Raw genomic sequence first — 14,957 nt, 5'->3', positions numbered from 1 at the left:
TTAAGAGAAAAATCTGTAGCGCACTGTACATTAAAGATGCCACAGGCAATTGTGTGATTATGAAAAAAAATGCTTGCGTTTGAATTATTAGAAATATATAGAATTTTAATGAATAGTATAATATAGTATAGAATAGTATAGTATAGTAGAATAGTATTTTAATGAAGAATTGTGCATTGCAATTTTGGGCATCACCTGTTTTTTTCTTCTTTGCTGTTGTTTGTTGAAGTTGTCTATTAATACTTTATGTGTGCTGTGCGATTTTTTATTGTAAAATATTTATTTTATGTAGAAAATGAAACAGTCTTCTATGTGAGTATATGTAAACAATGACATATAACGTTATGTAATGTGATGAGCTAATTCTGTGAAGTATCAAGCTTAAAAAACTACAACTTATAAAAAGACAACAAAAATAGATGTGAACGTAATTCAATCAAATTGTTTTAACAAATACTGTCATTTATTTATGACGACTTGTTTAAAGACTAAAACTCCAAATTTAGAGTCAGTGATGTGATAAGGTTAATCAGCAACTCTCGTGCAGCTCTCGCGAGATTTTACGAGAGAATAAGTTGAGGGAACATGGCGACATCTAATTTACTAAAGGTAGGACCCACTTCAATTCAATTATTTGGATTTCACGCTCGCTGCATTTCTTGTCATTTTTGTAGTGTAATGTTGCCGTTTTGCTCTCACCTTAACGAACAGTCCACTGCATCTGGAGACGACGATGCTGTCAGTGTTGACTGTAGCTGGGAGCAGTTAAGTTACATCTGGCTAACATTAGCTAGCAATCAGTGATTTAGCTGGCTAACCAGAATAGCTACAACACAGCTAATTATGAAGGAAAGAGGCAGACCCCGGGGAGACGGAGAAACACAGGGATACAACGGGTGGGAGATACAACGTTATCTTTAACTTACCCTGCGCTAAAATACGTCTATTGTCTGTGTGTGCGCTAGCTACACATCATATCATCTGTCAGTCAGTGGAGCAGGAGTCTGGAGCTGACCAGCCCCTTAACGACATGGTAAAGGCTGCCAAAAACAACAGTCGTATTAGTTTCTATACATTGACTCGACGTTAATCCAATGCTGCTAGCTTGCTAACTAAGTTTAGCTTGACAGGCACCTATAGGACTGTGTCTAATTCATTAAGAAGCAGCGGCACAAAGTATAGCTTTATGCAGTTTCGTTATATAGCCTTAACATGGATTTTTGCAACGACATATAGTAACCAGGCAGACAGTGAAGTTAATGCCAAAACAGCTACCTTAATCTTCACTAATAGTGAGCTCCACTGCATTAATTACTGTCCCACCTTGGTCACGTTGTCTCTAGCATTGTAATAACATTAGGACAGGTTAGTGTTAGCATCTTGCAGAACAGGCTTTAAGGTGTAATTTGGTTTAGCCAAATATTTGCCCCCCAGCATTGCTGAATTTTTTTCTTTCATGGTTTGCATCGAAACATTTGCTTACTTTTTCACAAATCTACTGTAGGTGTCAAGGGTGGTGGATTTGTGGTTACCACTGTTGCCTCACAGCAAGTAGGTTCCTGGTTCGAAACCAGACAGGGGCCTTTCTGTGCAGGTTCTCCCCCATGCCAACAATAATAATAGTATTTTCAATAGCAGATAACCATCAGTTACATTGTATGTTGTTACATTTGTGAATAGGATTAGTTTGTGCCAGTGGAGTTTTACAGTAACACATGCTGCTGTAAATTGCTTTTAGCTAATCGCTCTTTAACGTGAAAATAACTGTCCTTAGATACAGCCTTAAAACAATGGGGTATAGTGCACAGAGTTATATTGAGTGCACAGAGTTATATTGAGTGATATTACCACAGGAAATTCTTCTGTAACCACAGTTACAGTTCATTAATCAATTACCTGACTGACTAGTTAAACTATTTTGATAATCCATTCATTGTTTTCAGTCATTATTCAAGCAGAGAAAGCTTCTGAAATTTGTAGAATTTGGTTCTTTTGTTTGCCTTATTTTGTAATAATATCCTTTGATGAGACACCTTGAGCTATAGACAGTGGTGATGGCCATAACAGATTCTGAACACCCTGAATCATGCTTTCACTTCCCTCTGTTCATAGAACAAAGGCTCCCTTCAATTTGAGGACAAATGGGACCTGATGCGTCCCATAGTACTGAAGCTCCTACGGCAGGAGTCCGTCACCAAACAACAGTGGTTTGACCTGTTTTCGTAAGTTTACTGCTGCTGTATGAATTCACGTTCAGCTTTGTCTCTTATACTGATCTGTTGTATGTACAGGGATAGGTCATATTAATCTCCTCTTTGTTTCCACAGAGACGTCCACGCTGTATGCCTGTGGGATGACAAAGGTCCAGCTAAGATCCACCAGGCCCTCAAAGAGGACATCCTAGATTTTATCAAACAAGCACAAGCAGTAAGACTATTGCCATAATGGGATTTTTTTTTTTGTCTTAGCATCTGTGAAATGTTGTTGTGTCATGTATAATCTGCATTTTTGGCATTTCCTCATTGCCTTATAATACTGTAAGATGCAGTGTTTGGCGAAAGCTGCACATAATAGTGACTATCATTGACCCCAAGCTGTCCCTGTCCTGGTATATTGTTAATGTCCTGTGTTTTATCCTCTCATATAAAATGTGTGTTTTATATGAGAGGATAAAACACAGGCCAGGGGATGTATTCTAAGAAAAAAATCTTTGTGTCATTCTTTTATTTTTATTGTATTTCTGGCATCACCTTTAAGTTTGTGCTTTTTTGTAGCTCTTAAGAAAATTAAGTATTGCATAACAATACCTAAACATTTTCTAAAAGAATTACAGTTATCTAATGCTGACAATCGAAAGCTATTTTATCCATCCATCCATCCATCCATCCATCCATCCATCATCTATACCTGCTTATTCCTTAACAAGGGTCACAGGGATCTGCTGGAGCCTATAAGCTATTTTATTTGCTTAATATCTGTCAGATTCTGCAGGTGCTAATCATATGGTCTTGCATTTCTTCCTTTTTAGCGGGTGTTAAGTCACCAGGATGACACAGCGTTGTTGAAGGCCTATATTGTGGAGTGGAGGAAGTTTTTCACACAGTGTGACATCTTGCCCAAGCCTTTCTGCCAACTAGAGATCACTCTCATGGGGAAGCAAGGAAGCAGCAAAAAGTCCAACATGGAGGACAGCATCGTCCGTAAGGTGAGGAGGAACAGGATTGAGAAAAAAGTTTTTTCTCTGTAACCCAAAGAAGCATGTGATTTGTATATGCTGACAACATATTGTGAGTAATACTATATTCACATGTTTGTTTTTTTGTGTCTGTCCTCCCTGTGCAGCTGATGCTAGATACATGGAATGAGTCCATCTTCTCCAACATTAAAAACAGGCTACAGGATAGTGCCATGAAGCTAGTCCATGCTGAGAGGCTCGGAGAGGCCTTTGACTCCCAGCTGGTCATTGGAGTGCGAGAGTCCTACGGTGAGAAACCTGAACACAGGTCACCTTATAACTTAATATCTGAATCCTGAGAGGCTTCTAGAAGCTTCAATGCAAAGGGCCAAAACAGGGGAAAAACATATTGTTGAATGTGTAGCATGGTTGGGATGTATACTCCATATCTCAGTGTGTGATGGCAATGTGTTTTTTTTTCCTCTGAATAGTAAACCTGTGCTCCAACCCTGATGACAAGCTCCAGATTTACAGGGACAACTTTGAGAAGGCATACATGGATTCTACTGAGAGGTTCTACAGAACACAGGCACCTGCCTATTTGCAGCAAAATGGGGTTCAAAACTACATGAAATATGTGAGTATAACTCATGCATATCTACTTTGAAAACATATTTTATCAAGGATCATCTTACTATGAGTGATAGGATCTCAGACATACTATAATAAATATGTATTTTAACCTGTTGCACAACATTATTTTCTAGGCAATCTCTATCTGGCAATATGGATAAAACAATTTCATAAAGTTTAGGTTGAAAGTCATAAAGACATATCATAGTTATCTACAGCTAGTCAGTTGATGGTGTAAAAGGGTTGATATGCTGGAATGACAGTAGTCTGCTCTGTGTTCAAACAGTATTTAGTCATTTCACTCTGGATTTGTATTGGCTGCCCCCAGCTTACTTTACATTCACACTGAAAGAAAATCATCTTTGGATTTCTTTGTAGGAAATGATAACTGCTGCCCCGCAGATACATCTTACAGTATGAATTTCAAACTTGAGACTTGAGGCTTCTCCTCCCTGTTTTGGTCGTCTTGGCAGTAAGCCAGCTGGATTTATCAAAACAGAAAATGGTCAAGATCAGCTGCTGTGACTGATCTCAGGCCTCTCCTCTTCACAACACCCTTCTTGCTTAAACAAAGCTGACACCTCATGTCTTTTTAAACACAGCATGTTCAGTTTCTCTAGGAACCAGTCCCATGCTCAGTTTCTTGTTTGTCTTCAGAAAGACTATGACCTTGTTCTGGACAACTGTTGTACAATAAAACTATTCAATTAGATGTATTTATAAATAGTCCATACTTGAGGAGAGACATTAGACTGATTGTTGGAATAGAATTGTAGGAATTGCACTATTTTTATTTTGACATCCCTTTTAACTTATTACTCTGCTTTACAAATGTCTGTTCCTGAATTATTTACAGGCTTAAAATCTCGTGAACAGCTATGAACAGCAAAAATAGTTTGTTGATATGACAAGTTGGAATTAAAGTATTGCCTTTTTTTAAACTGGCAAACAGTTTCCCGTTCCATTTATTTGTTGATTAATGGTTGCATTTATAGTTCATTTTAATTGTTTGTAAAATCAATTAGAATTTGTGTTTTTATTTGTAGTTATCTGGTAGAGAAGTGGTAGGTGCTAACCTCTCCTCTAAAATAATTATAAAATATATGTGCTGTTTACTGTTTTGTGTGGAATAAAATGTTTATATCTTCTAGTAAATAATGTTAGTCTTGTGTATTTTCACCAGGCCGATTCAAAGCTGAGGGAAGAGGAGAAACGTGCACTGCGATATCTGGAGACGAGACGCGACTGTAACTCTGTACAAGCAGTGAGTATTACACAGTATTCTGCATACAGTTTTTTTTTTTTTTTTTTTTTTCTTCCACACACCAATTTTTTTTAGTTTGCATTTTGATTTGTGTTTTTCCTTTTTCAAACTTTTATTTTAAATTGTTCGTAAAGCTTTTAAATGTTTTTACCTTTTCTTTTCAGCAGTTGTGTCATTGAGGTTGTGATATAGTTGGATTCGGGTGGGTACAGATTTGCAATGCCAGAGTCATTCAAGGCTATGTATTGGAAACTTTAAAGAGCTGAGTGGTGGCCTGTTGCACAAGTCCGTGGTTTTTTGACTTCTACTTTCACATCAGTTTTGCCCACAAACTGTACATGTTGATCAACACAGTAGCCAAAGACACAGTACAGAAGTGCTGGGTGCATAAAATAACCTTGTGTTTGTCCAAAAGTGGTTACAACACATAACTCCAAACTACAGCTACAAAAATTTACCCATGTACACATTTTTTTGTTTTTACATTTCTGTTTTTCTACAGATGAAAAAATGAGACATTTGAGATTAATATTGATCTTATCATCTAAAAACAAAATTGTTTGTTTCTAAAAACAAAATTTCTAGACAAAGTTTCTAAAAACTTAAATTTTTCGGTGTGTTATATTTTATTGATGTACTGAACATAGAATTACATTTTTCTCCTGTATTTGTCTTCCCAGTTAATGGAGTGTTGCGTCAATGCACTGGTAACGTCATTCAAGGAGACTATCTTAGCCGAGTGTCCAGGCATGATCAAACGAAATGAGACAGAGAGTGAGTACGGCAGGACTGCTCCCACCAAAGGCTCAGCCAGCTCAGGTTTGCACCAGGAAATAGCCCTGACCAAACCTTTGTGTCCGGCACCCGAATGCCTGTAGAACATTAATTTGTGTCAACACCAATGTATGTGATGATATGCTGAGGATAATCAGGAGCATATTTCAACTCCAGAGCCTGCCTGAGAATCAGCATGTTTTTAAGATTTCATTAATGTTGGAGTTACCTAGTGACAGCTGTCTGTACATTTTTGGGCACACCAAAAAATGTAAACAGATAAAGGCTCTAAAACTGGCAAAAAATGCTATTTAAATTATGAGCTGGATGAGTAAACAATAAGTCTGTAATATCTGACCAGCAGTGCAATGTCACCTCTTTGTACGTGACAGTTTTTTGTTAGTTTCTATGATGCATTTCTTTCATTGCCAAAAAAACAAAAACAGTATTGGGGTTTTATATCTGTCAGTGCTAGAATAATGCCATAATTGCTATTTGCCAAACCTCTGTTCACTTTCCTTGTTGACACAAGTTGCAGTTCAGATTTGCTCATCACAAGTTCTGAAAGTACATTCAGACGGGCATTTTTCCCCAGACATTTTTAATGATTGAAAATGTAAAATAGAATAAATTATCTTAACATTACATTTCAGCGTAGATTGAAGATCACTTGAATAACTGCTCCATTAAGTGCTCATCATTATTTTTAATGCATTTTTGTGTGTGTGCATGTTTTCACAGTAATGGATTTTAAAGTAGCTCATCTTCTGCTAGTTTTGTAATGCAGCTGCCGAATGAAAGTTCAGTTTTGAATACATCATCAAATGTCAGCTTACATTTCCATTGGTATATTATAAAACAAGCCTGGTAACACAAGTAAGATTTTATTAATTAGTATAATTTTATTATCTTTTTTTAAATTATTATACCTGCTCATTTCTTTTAAAATTTGTTCTAGGGACAATAACTAACTAAACAAAGGCAAACACGCTTAGCAGTTTGACCAGTACCATTCAGTTTCAGTCAGCGGGTATTAGTCTCTTCAGAGTATGTGTAATAATCTTTTGAAGTAATACTAATCATCAGTCAACATAGGACTACCTCCAAAGCTCAGAGTACGAATTTATCTAAAGAGTGATAACTTTGATTTTTCCTCCATCAGAGCTGCATCTAATGTTCTCTCTGATGGACAAAGTGCCCAGCGGCATCGAGCCAATGTTGAAGGACCTGGAAGAGCACATCATGAGTGCTGGTCTGGCTGATATGGTGGCCTCAGCAGAGACAATCACCTCTGTGAGTTTTGCATGTCAAAACATACATTATATACAGGTATAAATTAAAAACTGTGTTAAAAGATTAATTTATTTCAACTTGTGTTTTAGTTACAATCTTTTGATTGTCTTTTCTCTCTCATGGGGGTGTACACACCATAGTAATTGCTGAGATCTGCTAATACAGTGATTATTACTGCACTAAAATTACTACAATAAAATGTAACAGCGTAGGAAATACAAACAACTGTAAGCAAGACAGATTGTCCTAACCAGTGGTTAAAAGCGCCAGAAAAACTAGTTATTAGATCCTGATTATGATTATTTTGTCAAGATATTGTTTTCAATATTAATAATGAACTTTCACGATCATCATGTTAATATGTAATACCACTTGTTTTTTGTTACAGGATTCAGAGAAATACGTGGAGCAGCTGCTCACCTTATTTAACCGCTTCAGTCGGCTGGTGAAAGAGGCCTTTCAGGACGACCCACGCTTCCTGACAGCTAGAGACAAGGTGACCTTTGACTTTTTCCAACCTTCTCACCTTCTTTATTAACAGGATATTGTGATTGTAGGATACACCTGTCAGAAAATGTTCTTAACTGTTTTTCAAACCTTCTTACAGGCATACAAAGCTGTAGTGAATGATGCCACAATATTTAAATTAGAACTTCCTATGAAACAGAAGGGGTAAGAGATGTTCCCTGTCTGAAAGTCACTTTTTAATTTGAATGGCAAAAGCAATGACTTATGGCTACTACTGTTCTTTTCTCTCTCGTGTTTATAGGGTTGGTCTGAAAACTCAACCTGAGTCTAAGTGTCCAGAGCTGCTGGCCAACTACTGTGACATGCTCTTGAGGAAGACCCCACTGAGCAAAAAGCTCACCTCTGAAGAGATAGAGGCTAAGCTCAAAGAAGTGGTATGTGTCAGAGCACGTCCATGTGTTTTTTTAATGTACCGTGGTTATTATCCCTGGTGTTAGCAGTGGATCTGGTTTTATCACTGCAGTCTTTAGTTTATTGGAATTCGTGTACAACAACTCTTTTTAATATCCAGTCAGGTTGCTGCATACACACTCAGTGTAAATACACACATGCAGATATTTATCTAAATTGAATTGAACTGTTGTAAGTCTTACAATACAATTACATTTAAAACTAGAAAGAGGTTATAAAAACCTTTTTAAGATAAAAATAAAAAGTGAGATTTGGCTGCCCAACATACAGCAAATTCACTCATTCATCATTAAGTCTGTTTGAGAAAAACAGCACATTGTACAAATGTTCAAATGCAGACAAATTGTTTATAATATTCTATTAATTTGGAAAAGGTAAATATTGCTGTTTTTAAAACTGAAGAACATAATTAAAATTTAAAATGTCAGTAAAATTGAAACTGTGATTGTTCTTTAAAAAAACTATCACTAATATTTTGTCTCCTCTTTTGTAGCTGCTAGTGCTGAAATATGTCCAAAATAAAGACGTGTTCATGCGCTACCACAAAGCCCATCTTACTCGTCGGCTCATCCTGGACATCTCTGCAGACAGTGAAATAGAGGAGAACATGGTGGAGTGGCTCAGGGTAGGAACTCGGTGGATGGTTTTGTGTGTGGGTGTACGCGCGATCGCGCGCATGTGTTTGCGCACGTGCGTGCCACCTGAACGATTGTTTGATTTGGCCAGTAAAAATGATAATGTATTAGAGGAAACACCTCTTCATCACTTTTAAAAACTGGTTTGTTTATTTGTTGTTCATTTATCCTAACAGGAAGTAGGAATGCCAGCTGACTATGTCAACAAGCTAGCCAGGATGTTTCAAGACATCAAGGTGTCAGAGGACCTCAACCAATCATTCAAAGAAATGCATAAACATAACAAGCTTGCTTTACCAGGTATGAGATACATCAGTTAACATGATATAAATTACTGTCTTCATCATATATACGAGTAACTGCAATCACTATATATTTGGCGTTTTATTTAATAAATTGCTAAAATAATGAACTGATTATTTTGCTTAATTCAAATTAAATGCTTTTAATGGATAAAGGAATAATGTGATATTTGTGATATTTTTAATGTGAGTTAAATGAGAAGGTTGATACCACTCTCACGTCTGCCAAAATATTAAGCTGGAACCAAAAGAGAGGTAGCTTAGCTTAGCATCTAGACTGGAAACATTTGTGCAGCTTAAACAAATGAGATAATAATCGTTAGTGCTGGTAGTAATGAGAGTTTAAGTCTATAGTACCCATATAGTTCAAGATTATAATTTTGTACAACATGAGCTGTGTTGATTGTAAGCAGCTGTCACTGAATATTTCTTTGTCTCTTGCCCTCTAGCTGACTCTGTCAATATAAAGATCCTGAATGCTGGAGCTTGGTCTAGGAGCAGCGAGAAAGTTTTCGTCTCTCTTCCCACAGAGCTGGAGGATTTGATACCAGAGGTAGAAGACTTTTATAAGAAGAACCACAGTGGCAGGAAGCTTCACTGGCATCACCTCATGTCCAACGGCATTGTGAGCACAACACATCTGTACAGAAAGCACACACACATACCACATATAGCTTAGAAGGCAATACAGTTTTGTCAAGCCATACATATTTTGTGGGTGTGGATTTTGATAAACAAGTTTGTTCATGTTCATTGTTGTTTACCTGCACTGAACACAACTATGCAGATTTATGTATTTACTGGCACAGATGAGCAGGTCTTTATTACATGCAGCCTGGTTTAGGCTGGGTTGCTATATGTTTAAGAACCGCTTATTTATATCATCACATAATCAAAGGTTATATAGTGGGAAGTGATGATTTAATCCATGGCAAGATCAAGAAACTAAATAATAACTGCAAGAATTTAAAAAAATCTTTTACATCATTGTTTTCCATGATTATTTAATTTGTACATGTTGTTTATTTATATTTTTTCTCATTGAGGGTGATTATCACAAGTGGTACTTTTCATGAATTTCTAAACGCAGTGTTTGAAACTGGACTCCTTGTTCCACCCCCAATAATTTTTCATTACTCCCTCTGGTAAAACTTGTGCGAGGGACTAAATATATTGTCCTTTATTTCTCCAGATAACCTTTAAGAATGAGGTGGGCCAGTATGACCTGGAGGTGACCACCTTTCAGCTGGCTGTGCTATTTGCCTGGAACCAGAGGCCCAGGGAGAGAATCAGCTTTGAAAACCTCAAACTCGCCACCGAGCTGCCAGACGCAGAGTTGCGACGCACTCTCTGGGTAAATGAAGATGTGTGTGTGTTTGTGTGTGTGTGCGTGCGTGCGTGCGTGCGTGTGTGTTTCACTGAAATAATGTCTGTGTTCACTTTCACGGGTGACATTTTTTTTACTTTTATTATATCAACTCTTTCTTTTGACCTCTCATGGTGTTCTCTCTCCTCACAGTCTCTGGTGGCATTTCCCAAACTCAAGCGGCAGGTGCTCTCGTATGACCCCGTGGTGTCTTCACCCAAAGATTTTGCAGAAGGAACACTATTCTACGTCAACCAGGAGTTCTCTCTCATGTAAGAAACATTACATAATATTCAGCATGTTCATCGTGCCACTTTCACATATTTAACTAAAGAGCTTATGGGCTTTAGAAGTGCAAGAATTTAAAAACAAGAGTTAAAGAGACATGAACTCTGTCAGAGGTCTTGCCATCAGCTGGTATGGCATCATGTTGTGTCTTGAGTCATTAGTTACTGTTAAAAGAATGTAACTGTCCAAAGTGAATAGTCGAAACAGAGGAATAAGTAAAACAAACCAGAATTTGGTGCGATCGGATCGGATTCACTAGTGTGAATTTTTAAAGGAACTTGGCAGCTGGTTGTTCCAAGCATCTTGAGAACTCAGTGGCCAAACCATTTGTTGCAGGACTAAATGTTCTTGTCACTGTAGGTGTTTTTTTTTTTTTGTGTGTGTTTTTTTTTTTTGTGTGTGTTTTGGCTGTGTTTGTGTTGTTATCAAGCTGCAGAATGAATTTAGGGCCAATCACTGTACTGCATGATGGATAACAATCTTAACATCTAGTTATCTACATATATTGTTGAGATGGAAGAGGTACAATTCTAAATCGTCTCCCGTAACTTTTAACATCATTCATTTAGGTTTTTATTTAATTTTGCAGCAAAAACTCAAAGGTTCAGAAAAGGGGGAAGATCAACCTGATTGGTCGGCTCCAGCTCACCACAGAGCGAATGAGAGAGGAAGAGAACGAGGGTATTGTGCAGCTCAGGATACTAAGAACACAGGTATGTTGATGAGCTCGAAGCATGCAGGTGATGATGCAGCTGGCTCTCCTCTCTTACATAACTCCACCCGCTGTGAATAAATGTTATCATCTTACATTTCCCATCGTGGACATCTGCGCTTTTGTTTGTGTAAACTTGCAGGCTACAATGTAATCCATATGTCTTCTGTTGCACTCTGATCTATTTGAATTGTTTTTTCTACCTCTTTCTTTATATTTCCCGTGACCAGGAGGCCATAATCCAGATCATGAAGATGAGGAAGCGCATTAATAACGCCCAGCTGCAGACTGAGCTGGTAGAGATCCTTAAGAACATGTTTTTACCACAGAAGAAGATGATCAAGGAGCAGATCGAGTGGCTGATAGATCACAAGTACATAAAGCGGGACGAGACTGATATAAACACCTTCATCTACATGGCATAGCACAGCACAACACATTAGAATGACTCATGTTGACTTTGGTTTCAGTGGATCAGACCTGATGGACTCTAGTATACTTCCAGGCTCCCCGTCTTCTATTTAACAAAAAAAAAATCTAAACTTTCGCAGGGAGGCATGAATTTAAGACTGAGACTTATTTTAAAAAGTGGAACTTCCTGCCTTAAAGTTGTACAAAGGAAAAAAAAAGAAGAATGCAAATGCAGTGGGAGTCTGAACCAAGTGGTTAAAACTGTTTTTAGTTGGAGGGAGTTTCCTTTGCTGTGCAGATGAAGCGGGTAATTGTTAATGGTCCATTTTTGATGCCATGGTGTGTCATCTGGGCAGCTTCCACAACACTCCTGCTCAACGTTTGTGCAAGTCTAAAGGCATGCTGACAGGAAAAGGTGAGAAACTTTGGATCTCAGAACATCCACAGTCCAGTTTAATACGCATCAGACACAGACCATCTGAACCTTGAACAAAACATGGCCCTCTTCACTCCGGGACAATGCTGCTTTAACCCAGCTACTCAGTGATGCTGTCGTGACTTTCTCCCGTCACAGTTAAAGTGATCAGGCATTTAATCCGGACATTCCAGTGTATAAAGAGCCAGATAAGCACTTCACAGTTTGCAGGACTAAACCAGACAGCAAAGAAGAGTCAACTCCACTCTGTCCCTGGGTACTAAAAGAGAATATGGAGAAAACAAATAGCATATTGCTGCTATCCATAGTCCATTTCTGTCTACCTAATGCCCCCAAGGACAAAGGTGGTGTTGGAGTTAAATCAGGAGCTCAGCTCATGTTTTCAAAATCTCTTTTCTGCAGGGAGCCTGAGAGAAGAGGTTGAGGTCAGTATTACACATGGGAAATACTACAGTTGAAAGCTATAGGAGAGTATACCATGAGATGTGAATAATAAAATGATTAAATAAACAGCACCTTATTATAAAACAACGCATAGAGTTGTCATTCATCCTAGCTCAGTCTTACCATTTCCACTTCAATACTGTGGGAGATAACAGATTTTTATTTTTTTACTGTCAGTCAGATGGCAAGATTGATTATTCTGCCGTCTGTACAGTAATGCGGAAGTTACATGCAACTGTCCCTTTGTATTCATGATGAAGGACTGCCAAAATTTATGAAGCCACTGAAAGTTGGTGAGAGATGGCCTGAAAATATGCACAGTAACTGTTCATAGAGGTTTCCTGTCCAGTATGTTTGGGTTTGGCAATTATGCATACGGTACCACTGGGCTGGTACTAAATAGCCTTCAGCATGTCTTTTTTCTTTGAAACATAGTTTTTACATAGCCCTATTATTAATTCTTAACAACTGCACAATGACAAACAATGCTTTGGTCTTGAGTGAAGCATGGTGAGTCATGCCAGCAGAAACTTTACACTGCAGCCTCCACTTCTGGGTGTCCACAGGAGGAGTTAGAGCCATTGACAAATGCTTAATGATGCATTAATAAGCGCTTTAACCTTCATGCAGTTATATTCTAGTATGGTATAAATAATTCAGTGTTTAGATACATCTTATAAATGCTAAACAAGAAGGGTAGAAGTATTGCAAAATTCATATTTTAGATATGGTGGAAATTACTGTTTTCTAATCAACTGAATCAGCACTGCTCTTATTTTACCCAGCAGGTGGTTCAGAGGTGATCATCAGAACCACATCTGCTATGACCCCAAGAGACTACCAGGATACCTCACTATCCTGACATCAGTAGGGCTACTTCCACTGTCCAAAAAAAATAATAAAAAGAGGATTATTAAAACTTTAACCCACTGGTGATATATTTCAGTCTGGACTAATGTCATGGACTGACCATCCCTGGTCACTAATGTGACTACTGAAAGTTCAAACCAGTAATTACTCTTCAAATGAAATCATTTACTTCAATAAGTTTAACTAATGAAAGTTATACTCAGTAAATATTAACATATATAAAGTGACTTATATTCACATTGCCATGTTCAGTACTCTGCAGATCTCTCTGTGAGCTGTACATCACCTGTGGATGAACTCCTTTTTCATGAGGACACCACTGAGAGTGGCGGTTAACCAATAGATGGTGCCAGAGCAATTCAGTTCTAACAAAGTAATGTAGGAACTGAAGTCTGTATAAAACCAGTACTTTTGTATAAATGTTCAATACAGCTGATTTTTCTTTCCCAAACTGAGAGTCCTACTTTTTCAAGGTTTGTTTTATTTGCCTTAATTTTATTTACCTTTTTGCTGAGCCTTATATTCTATGTATCATCAAATTATATCAAAACTCTCATACAGCCGACAGTGACAAGACAGTCTGGTTCCATATCCAGAAACTTTTGCTAAACTGATTTTTCTTTGTGAAATTTGTTTAAGAATGAATATAAATGGAGCTGCCATGGTGTGTAGTTTTAAGTTATATCATCGAGTTACACATAGGCAGCACTAACACCACTAACACAACTTAGCCTTTAAGTAGCCTAAGTTGTGTTAGTTTTTTTTTTTCCGTCTTAATTGCAGCATCTTATTTGTGACAAAGGGGATTATAGCAGACCTGTGAGCTGAGCGCATGCTCAGTCTGCAGCATCCCCACGTCTGCCTCTTCACTCCACCACTGTTATGGCGCGACATAGGAATTATAACACTTCCTGCCCTTACCTTCAAAATAAGTTTGAAGATAGGTCTAATTGGAGGGATTGTTGTAAGGCAGGAGTGGGAGAGTATTATTTTACAGTGTTATAAGAGTGTTTTTACTTAGGTAAAATCACTGGGTCACTGGTCGTTGAAGTCATGTTAAAAATATTAGAAGCGACTTGTTGGGGTTAGAGATATGGTTTAGTTCATATTTTGGTAAAGGGAAATAAAAACAATGAGGTGAAAAAACAAAGCTTTTTTATTTTCAAATGAAATAATTTATAGTAATAAATAATCTGACATCTTTGGAGATTCTTAGTCGTCCAGGTAAAGTTATCTAGGGGTTGAATTATGGCAACTGGACTTCCAAGGAAGGATGCTCAGAATTCTACATAGGAGAAACCAAACCACTCAACAGGGGCATGGCCCAGCACAGGAGGAGCAGCTCCTCAGGACCACAGTCAGCTGTGCAACCTCCATTTAAAGAAAACAGAACACTCATTTGAAGACAGTGATGT

General features: G+C 37.8%; 1 protein-coding gene across 5 annotated transcripts; it reads left to right on the top strand.

The window, feature by feature from the left end:
* Positions 1-563: 563 nt before the first annotated feature.
* cul5b (cullin 5b) lies at positions 564-13,603 on the top strand. 5 transcript variants are annotated; one of them, XR_003297028.1, is made up of 20 exons: positions 564-609; positions 2,113-2,222; positions 2,328-2,427; positions 3,029-3,205; positions 3,343-3,484; positions 3,667-3,812; positions 4,992-5,072; positions 5,753-5,891; positions 7,009-7,139; positions 7,528-7,635; positions 7,747-7,811; positions 7,909-8,041; positions 8,572-8,703; positions 8,890-9,013; positions 9,465-9,640; positions 10,208-10,369; positions 10,535-10,653; positions 11,259-11,382; positions 11,612-12,207; positions 13,461-13,603. XR_003297028.1 is itself a non-coding variant. In XM_026329036.2 (19 exons), the coding sequence occupies exons 1-19, from the start codon at positions 586-588 to the stop codon at positions 11,804-11,806; spliced, it is 2,343 nt and encodes a 780-aa protein (XP_026184821.1). In that variant the 5' UTR covers positions 564-585; the 3' UTR covers positions 11,807-13,431. The 5 variants fall into 5 exon arrangements, 2 of the variants coding, with proteins under 2 accessions (XP_026184821.1, XP_026184819.1); XR_003297027.1 differs by having other exon boundaries at positions 13,458-13,603; XR_003297026.1 differs by having other exon boundaries at positions 11,612-12,653; positions 13,458-13,603.
* Positions 13,604-14,957: the final 1,354 nt, after the last annotated feature.

The sequence above is a fragment of the Mastacembelus armatus genome, chromosome 14 (assembly GCF_900324485.2).
Source record: "Mastacembelus armatus chromosome 14, fMasArm1.2, whole genome shotgun sequence".
Taxonomy (NCBI): domain Eukaryota; kingdom Metazoa; phylum Chordata; class Actinopteri; order Synbranchiformes; family Mastacembelidae; genus Mastacembelus; species Mastacembelus armatus.
The sequence above is the reverse complement of the archived record's forward strand: the minus strand, read 5'-3'. Positions and strand labels throughout refer to the sequence as shown.